This window comes from Colletotrichum higginsianum, chromosome 8 (genome assembly GCF_001672515.1).
Source record: "Colletotrichum higginsianum IMI 349063 chromosome 8, whole genome shotgun sequence".
Taxonomy (NCBI): Eukaryota; Fungi; Ascomycota; class Sordariomycetes; order Glomerellales; family Glomerellaceae; genus Colletotrichum; species Colletotrichum higginsianum.
This window is the reverse complement of record NC_030960.1, coordinates 2,164,602-2,172,963: the sequence shown is the minus strand read 5'-3', so window position 1 is coordinate 2,172,963 and position 8,362 is coordinate 2,164,602. Positions and strand designations below refer to the sequence as shown.

Below are 8,362 nucleotides of genomic sequence, written 5' to 3'. Positions count from 1 at the left end.
ACGTCTTCCAATCGCAATAATAAATATGCCCAAGTTCATCCACGCGACAGCCATCGCCACCACCCATGGCCCGGCCCCCATTCCATCCCATCTAAACTATCCCATTATCCAAACCCTATCACTCTCTACTGATACCCGCAGCAGCCCCCCCCAGCGCAGATCCAATCCAGAAACCCATCTCTGTCGCACTCCCGGGTTCCTCTTGTCTTACCTCAGCGGGGCCAACCCAGCGTCAGTGACAACCCGGCTGGACAATCAATCACGACACACCCAAGATCCTGGCAATATTGAGGATCTAGAGGGGGGTAGGAATTTTTTTTAAAGAAAAATAAAAGATGAAGAGAGATTGAGAAAGGAACAGCTTGTGCCTCCTGAATCCAATCATACTGGTAGCCCCGTTTCCAATCTCTTGTTCGAAGAACTACTGTATACCTATCCTATCCAACCAAACAGCCAAGGGAAAACATAATGCTCACCTTGAAAGGGGGCCTGTGATCTAGACATAGAGAAACCCTTAATCCCTTTCTTTCTACACAATAACTTTCAGTGCATGTCTAAGAGATCTGCATGCAAACTCACCCAGACCAGGTCTGTAACACGCCGTGCCAAGCTTCCGGTTAAAATTCCCGTGCCGCCACGACTCCATAGATGATAGACGCCAAAGAAACGGAGCCGCAGTCGCTGAGGCTGATGCTTTCTCTGCTGGGATTCCGGATCCAGCCAAACCCACCTCAGTTGACAAAGAGCAGTGCACAACTCAGATCATGGCAAAATGAGCGGTGTCTTGCGTGCGTGCATCAAATATGCCGCCGCCTCCCCAAGATTTCATTGTGCTGACTCTTGCTTCCTATGCCCCCTTTCCCCTTGGGATGCAAGTAAGCTGGCTATGTATACATGACAGTTTATCCGGTCAGTTCCACCTTCCTTGGTCTGAACGCCAAGGGCCAATGCCATGCCGTTGGCTACTGTCCGCTTTCCTCTCCCCTCCCAGTCGGACCTGTCTCACTGTCTACCGAGACGCCGTCAGTCCATTTTCATGCTTGCATCCTCTCCAGTCTGTTTGGGTATACTTGTCGGACTTCGTGACCATCGAACCGATTCCAACAACCTCGTCACTTTGAAAGGGAGCTGCCGCAGCATCATGTCCCCTTTCTGCATATTCTCAGATGTCTTAGCCTCATTAAATAAAGAAAAGACCCCCCAAACAACAATGCAACACAAGACACATGCAATGTGACTGTCCATATTGCGTCGTTTGGTGGCCACATACAAGTGACCTGGGTTGCAACTGCGTCTGCAGCCTTAATTATGTTGTGATTGCCGTTGCGTTGTTTGTTACTGCAGTGCCCCCACCCTCTGCTACTGCTTTGGCTGATGCTAGCCAGGACGGCCGGAACTTGACCAAGTATTTCGCCGCCAGTGGTCGCGCATCCTCATCTGTATCAACACATCAGTAACAATCCCATGCATCAATAGAGCAACTTGAAACTCACACTCTGTCCAGATATCCTGGACCGTGTCCAAGGCAAGCTCTTTGGCCGGTGGTCGCATCATGACCAGGTACAATAGACTCGTCAGAGCCAGAGGCACCACCAGAGGATCGCGACACATGAGCTTGACGCGAGACAGGATGGCGGGGCTGAGCTCAGGGACCTCACCCAAGAACCGGGTGAGGACCTTGTCCTGGGCATTGAGGTATTGCGAGAAACCGTCAATCAACTTGAGCGCCCATTTCTCGTAGTGCAGAGGATGGTTTCCCTCTTGCTTCTTTTGCAGCTGGTCGTTGTACCACTCTTCGTGCAACCAAGTGATGGCGACGTCGATACGTCGCCGGAAATCCTCAAGTACATACGTGTACAGCGAGTCTCTGATGCTGTTGCCGAGAGACAATCCCGACACTGATTCACTGGTCTCGTCCTTGGTGCCGAACTCCTCTAAATCTGCCGACGAACGGCTAGCCAGACGGGTAATGATGGCAATCCAGGATTCTCGGTCGTTGGTACTAGCCGCCAGTCGGTTGATACCAGACTTGGACCTTTTGCCAGGGTCTTCCAGCGTCTTGACAAACTGGAACAGGGACATGACTGAGCCTTGACCCGCGCTTAGCGCCAATTCTGGCGTGAGCGCAGGTGGAGGCGGCAGCTTGAACGTCCTCAGCCCAAGGTCGTGGTCATCTGGTCTGGCCACAGGATCGCTGTCGAGCTTGTTCAGAATTTGCTCATTATCTTCAGCGGCGGCGAAATCCGGTTCGTAATCGTCATCCTCTTCGACGCCCAGAGGAGCAGTCTCGGGGTTGATTTGCGGTGCGGGTTGTGCTGCCAGAGCGGCGAGTCGTCCCCGAATACCCTACGCAACGTCAGAAGAAGCCTTTGCGCACGCCACATGGGGACTCACCTCGATTGCCATTGTGAGAAGTTGCGCATCCGTGCGGATGAGCGTGGTGATGCTGATTTTCGCGGCCATTGCCGTCGGGAGTGTGCCCACATCGAAGGCCTTCAGTCCTTCACTGCCCGTGAGAGTGAAGACGTCACCCAAGCTGTGAGGGCCTGGCGGTAGTGGTGTGACTTGGATCTGCGGCGTCGTCGCCACTTGGGGTGCAACCCGCTGGCGCTTGGCGTCCATCTCGGCGTGCTGTTGAGCTTCGAAAGCCCGTTTGCGACCGGACTCGTCGAAGATTTCGTGCCTCATGCGCATCATTCTCTCCACATGCTGCTGAATCCGAGGCGCCATCGGGCCGTGGGGGTCGCTGCGTTGCAAGGTTAGCAGGGAAGGCGGCAAACACGGAAGGCGCGCTGGGCTGTACCGTTTTGACAGATGTATCAAGAGCATACGAGTCGTCTTCTCCATGGACTTGACAATCACACGGGTTCTAGGAGTCATGGGCGAGTTCGCGAGCTTCATGGGATTGAAGTTGAGCACGGCAGTCAGGATCCTGTTGGCCGTTCCCGGCCGACTGCGGATCAAGATGGACAGGCAGTTTAAGGTGGCATCAACGAGAAGAACATCACTGTCACCAATGTGCTGTGATTAGCCGTGGTCAAACGTCCTCTCGCATCGCAGTCCTTACCTGCTGTTCTCCTGCAACACGCTCAACATCCTGTCCAGCAATCCAACTCCTTCGGCGTCGAGGGTCATAACATCTAGCGTCTGATGGTTTGGCGGGATCTTGTCGAGTGAAATGTCAAGGGAATCACCTCGCTGCGCAAAACGTCAGTAACACACAAACGGCTAAGTATGTCAGATCCAGCCTACTCTTGGTTCGCTTGGGTTGGCCACCGATTGTGCGAGGACAACTCGTTGCGCAAACTTGATGCAGCATATCCTCACCGTCGACTCGGCCTCGCTCCATATCTGAAGAATGCGTGTCTTGATTGCGACCACCCGTTCCCACGTGAGGTTATCGTACGAGTTGTTGATGCTATCGAGCTAGTCAGCCTCCCCGACCTATGGAACCAGAGTTATCGACCAGGAGATGTGCACGTACATCCATCGCAGCGCAAAGGGATAGATGCTGGCGGCCGTCTGAATGGCGCTCCGCAGTACGTGGGGATCCTCATTCGGGGTCTCAACCATGCTCTGCAGCGTGTCCAGCACGAAGAGCTGCATTGTCTCCTTTTCGCTGCCCGGTAGCGCGGGCGTCGAAAAGGCCTCGGCCAGGAAGTCGGCGCCCCATCTTCGGAGTTCAACGCGCGCTGTGGGTCCGACGATGGGCAGAATGCTCTTGACAACGGTTGGATAATACTTGACGTCGCCCAAGACGAGCTTCCTTGCGTCGTTGAGCTGGCGAATCTGGTCGTTCACGGACGCCTGTGAGGATGGAGCCGCCATGATCGTGGGCAAGCTTGATGCACAAGGATGCTACGAGCCTGGATGGGTCCGCGAGGTGACAAATGAGGACAAGATGTCAAAATTCGGTCGCGTGTGGTGGTCGAGGTCCGGCGTTGCCAAGGCAAAGAGGAAACCGAAGACACGAGGGCAGGAGCTGCCGCGACTTATCGAAGTCTGGGGAGCTCAAGCTTTTCCAGGTCAATCACCATCCTCCAACGCGCGGGAGAAAGAGATGGAAAAGGCAATCAAGTCGCAATCGTGTGGTGTCGTGTAATTCGTCGGGGCGGGCGATGGGGACGATTGGGCGCGGATGATGAGGCGACTTCGGGGTGATTAATGTCGGCTATCTGCTGATGCGATTGCTTCGTTTTCCCAACTCAAAAGTTTGACGAGTTTCCTGCCGTGCAGGTTCTGGAGAGGCAAGCAAGCAACCTGGGCCGACGTTGAGCGTGATAAGCGACAGCGACGCGGGTCAAAAACTATGACGGGGCGTGTTGACCACCGTTGGCTGTTTTAGGTTAGCGCAGCGGCTGCCCTAGAGCCTCTGCTGCCGGTACCTGAATGTTGCTCTATTTGTGGGAAAAAGGACCTACGAAGTTACATAGGCAGGTGTCTAGATCCCATACCTACCTGCCGAATCAGATAATGGAAGAGAAAAGAGAGAGCTTGTATGGAAAATTGGAAAGAAGGAATATTTAAACTGCAAATCACCAAGGTTCCATCTTAAGGACAGAACAAGTCATCCAATCGAGGGACCAGCACGTAAGGCTCAGGGTTGTAGAGCTTGTTGTTGCAGTACCAAAGATACCTAGGTAGGTACCTAAGAGAGGGGGACCTGTGCACTCTACCTATCCTACCTCCTTACCTACCCACATGCACTAGACCCGACGTTGGAGCTTATCGAGCTAGTCTACGTCACTATCAGTTCAACCGAACTTCCTCCGAGCTATCGATACCGAATCAGCATTGAGGGAATGGTTCGGCCTGTGAATTTCCCGGCCCTTTGCGATGGAACATCTAACTTCTCGTGGCGCAACACCATCAATCGCCCCCAAGGGCCCCGAACCGAATCCTCTCAAACTCCGAGTTCTTCACAGCTTATAATTCTGCACAACACTCTTTCCCTGTGACTTCCCGGCATCCAGTCGCAATGGCCATGTACGCCGCCACTGTTCCCTCCCCCGTTCGCGCCACATGAGTGTGGTCTGACAAACAGAATTACAGCCCCCAGAAGTCTTCGTACTACGATCGCAACCTCCGCCAAGGTCCCGCCCTCCTCCGAGCCCGCAAACCCTATCTCGCAAAGAATCTCGCTGTCGGTGCCGGACTTTGGTGCTTTGTTGGCGCAGTGTGTATGTGATAAGCCGCCCCGCATGACCCCCCTCCCCCGTTTGCGAACCTCTAAGAGGCCGTAGGGCTAACTTGCATGTCCGCAGACTGGTACACGATCAAGGCGGTCGGCCAGGACGAATTTGAAGATGTCAAGGTCCCCGATACCCCGAGGCAACAGGCCAAGTCCAGCTAGACAGTGAGGGAGGCGAGAGAGCTAGCGAGAGAAGTGATGCGAACAGCCAACAACTGGAAACTCTCAATAACGCAAGTGCTGGAACATCTCGACATGCGAGCATGCAGTTGCGTTGTAGAATATATATGTATATAAGCGAGGTTCAACTCGCTTCCTGCGCCGTTTGCAACAATGTAAAATACCAAATTCTCCATCAGCAATTCTGTACATGTCTCATTACAGGAGTTGACCTGTCCATCCCAATGCAAAAGCAGCTCCCTTTTTCCACTCCAGACATCCCATCCTGTGATGAGGGGCCTTCTCAACTCTATGGGGACCCAGACAAATAATGACCGTCGTGATATCACGTTGATGCGCCAACGTATCTAGGTAGTAGATAAGAAAGGGGAGGAAAAGAAGAACAGAAAAACGGGAAAAAACAAGGGCGGGTCGCCTTAGTCGTCGTGGGGTATCATAACAGTACAGTGAGCCTCGAAAACGCCGTCAGCCTTCCGGTGATGCCGCCCTAACTTGCCATCGCCGACGCTGGCTCTTGTTTGGGAGCCGTGTCTTTCGCAGCTTTCGATGTGCGGCTCCCCGCACGCTTCATCTGGGCGCTTTGAGCCAAAACGTTGGCTGTTCGGACCATCTCGGGTGACGCCGAAGTAAACCGGTTCATTTGCGGCGATGTGTGCGCGGCTGCGTGACCGTTTGTGATGGCCGGTATCGGCTGAGCGTGGGACGGGCCTGCCACTGCTTTGCCTCCTTGCGTTGCTGGGCTTTTCACATGGGCCCCAGGCGCTGTGGGCGCCGTGACGATCTTATGTGCAATATGGTTCGGGTTGGCCCATGGGGTATCTTTGATGAACTGCTCACCAGCAGGACCAAGGTTTCCCCCGAAGGCAACCGCCTGGTAGTCCTCAATTGGCTGCATGATCGATCGCTGACGCGACTTTGAAGTGCGCTGGGAAAGATTAGTGAGGGTTCAAATGCTGGGCCTGGCTATCGACCAACCTTCATGGCCTCCAGATCGTCTTCGATCTCTGACCCATTCGCACCTCGCATGGGCGGCACTGCGGGAAATCCCTCGTGCTTGGCGAGCCCGGCCAAGAAAGAAACTTCCGAGTTGTACGCGACCGCATTTCTCGTGCGTTGCGTGGGGTTGGCGGGGAACAGAAGACCGTAGTCGGGTACGCTGTGTGCACTGCGCCTGGCGTTCTGTGTCTCGTACCATTCCTTGTTAAGGTGTTCGAGCATTTTAGAACGTGACTCTCGAGCTCCCTGGTAGAACTGATTCCAGATTTGGGCCCGACGCGCTACTGCCAGTCGCTCCAGGGCCTCGACTGACAGCTCGTATTCTTTCTCAATGTTTCGGAGCTTCTTGTCTAGCCTTTCGTCCAAACATTGCTTCATGTTCAAGTATTCAGGGTGACTCGGTGGCTCGGCTTGCAGAGACTGTTCTTCTTGCTCGAGGCGCTCTAGTCGATCCTTATACAGCCTGGAGCACATTCATCAGCGCGAGGCCGGTGCAACTCGTCGTGTGTAGAAGACTCACCGCTCACGAAAGACCACAAACTTCTCTTCTAGGTCAGTCCATTCCTCGACCGCCGCACGTTTCCTCTCAACTGTTGCAAGACATCAGCTAAGAAAAAAAAGGGTTGATTGACGGGTCCCTTACGCTCTTCGTCGTTCTTTGACGCTTCTGCGTCATCGTCGCCCTCGTGTTCAACGTGGTCGTCGGCATGAGGTCCCGAGTCTTCGTCACCGCGACTGTCGTCCCGACCGTCGCCATCGTCACCCTCATGCTCATGGGCCTCTAGGGCGTGACCCTTCCGCCTGCTGCCGTTACGAGTTATCTTTTTCGTTATCTGCGAGTCCTTGACCGGGCTGTGACCGTCGCGCGATAGACCACGTTTAGTGGGCGGGAGTTCGGGGGCATTGTCCTCGGTCGCGGAGTGATCGCCGGTATGTGAAATTGTGGAGGGGACATCGTCCTCGTGCATGTCCACGTCATTCTTGTCCCGGTCCTGCTCCTGTGGCACGACCGACCCGGTGCGCTTCCTGGCGGGCTGGCCAGGCTCAGAAGATTCCGCGACCGGTGATCGCTTTCTCTTCTTCGAATCAGCGTTCTCGAAATCATCTTCGGTAGATGGGAGCTCGGTGGACTTCTTTGGCTTGCTGGGGGAGGCCTCATCCAAGTGGCTGGAAGTCATCGACACGTCGTCGCGGTCGGAAAGACTCTCGTCGTCACCATCGTCGATGGCGTCAATGGAAAAAGTCTTTTGGAGCTTGCTTGGTGTGCGGTCGAAGACCTGGCCGTCGTTGAACTGGTTGACGACCACGTCCTTGTGGCGCTGGGCCTGCGGGGTGTCGTAGAGGCGCTCTGTCTCTGCTTCGGTATCGTTCGCCTCGGACAGGTTGCTGTCGGAGTCGAGCGCCTCGTCGGGATCTTCCCCAGTGTGATCCAGCTGCATGCCGTCCAACGATTCGCCCTCGCCATCCTTGTCCTCGACATCGCTGAGAGGGCTGGAGATGTTACTATCGTCATGATCGAGCGTCGCCTGCCCTGGAGAGAGAGCAGGCGGCGCTGAAGCCGTAGCTGCCATTGAAAAGAGAGGGAAACAGCGTGCTGTGAGAGTCCAAATCGGGTGGTTTGAAGGTAGGTTGTGTCGTGAAGAGGTGCAATTCGGGCAGACGAGTTTTCGTGGGAACGCAGACAGGGCGCGGAGGGACGAGCAGCAGCGACAGTGGCAGGCTGAAGAAGAAGAGGAAGCGGGCAGGTTGTTGTGGAGAGAAAAGCGAATGTCTCCTAAGTTGAGGTGGTGGATGAAACCTATTCGAGAGCAGCATCAACGCGTGTGCTTGTCCGGACCCGAAAAGCAGACGTGGGCGGGCGCAGGTGGTGGTGTTATGGTGGGTTTTCGGAGGAGGAAGAGAAAGGCGTTAGTGACCTGCCGCTCTATGGAGAGAGATGCGCTCACCTGCTCTGCTCCCTCTCTGTGCCTTTCCCGTCCACTACCCCCCCCCCCA

At 54.8% G+C, this 8,362-nt stretch overlaps 3 protein-coding genes across 3 annotated transcripts; 1 reads left to right on the top strand and 2 right to left on the bottom strand.

Moving 5' to 3' along the window:
* Window positions 1-1,306: 1,306 nt before the first annotated feature.
* CH63R_11631 (mRNA cleavage and polyadenylation specificity factor complex subunit) lies at window positions 1,307-3,828 on the bottom strand (the record flags this gene model as incomplete). The annotated part of the gene is made up of 6 exons (XM_018306605.1): window positions 1,307-1,437; window positions 1,494-2,346; window positions 2,395-3,007; window positions 3,068-3,198; window positions 3,253-3,418; window positions 3,485-3,828. The coding sequence occupies 6 exons, from the start codon at window positions 3,826-3,828 to the stop codon at window positions 1,307-1,309; spliced, it is 2,238 nt and encodes a 745-aa protein (XP_018153446.1).
* Window positions 3,829-4,978: 1,150 nt separating this feature from the next.
* On the top strand, window positions 4,979-5,353 carry CH63R_11630 (uncharacterized protein; the record flags this gene model as incomplete). Its single annotated transcript, XM_018306604.1, has 3 exons — window positions 4,979-4,986; window positions 5,053-5,180; window positions 5,265-5,353. The coding sequence occupies 3 exons, from the start codon at window positions 4,979-4,981 to the stop codon at window positions 5,351-5,353; spliced, it is 225 nt and encodes a 74-aa protein (XP_018153445.1).
* Window positions 5,354-5,858: 505 nt separating this feature from the next.
* CH63R_11629 (Transcriptional regulatory protein dep1) lies at window positions 5,859-7,938 on the bottom strand (the record flags this gene model as incomplete). Its single annotated transcript, XM_018306603.1, has 4 exons — window positions 5,859-6,296; window positions 6,347-6,830; window positions 6,888-6,957; window positions 7,011-7,938. The coding sequence occupies 4 exons, from the start codon at window positions 7,936-7,938 to the stop codon at window positions 5,859-5,861; spliced, it is 1,920 nt and encodes a 639-aa protein (XP_018153444.1).
* Between the last annotated feature and the right edge of the window lie 424 nt (window positions 7,939-8,362).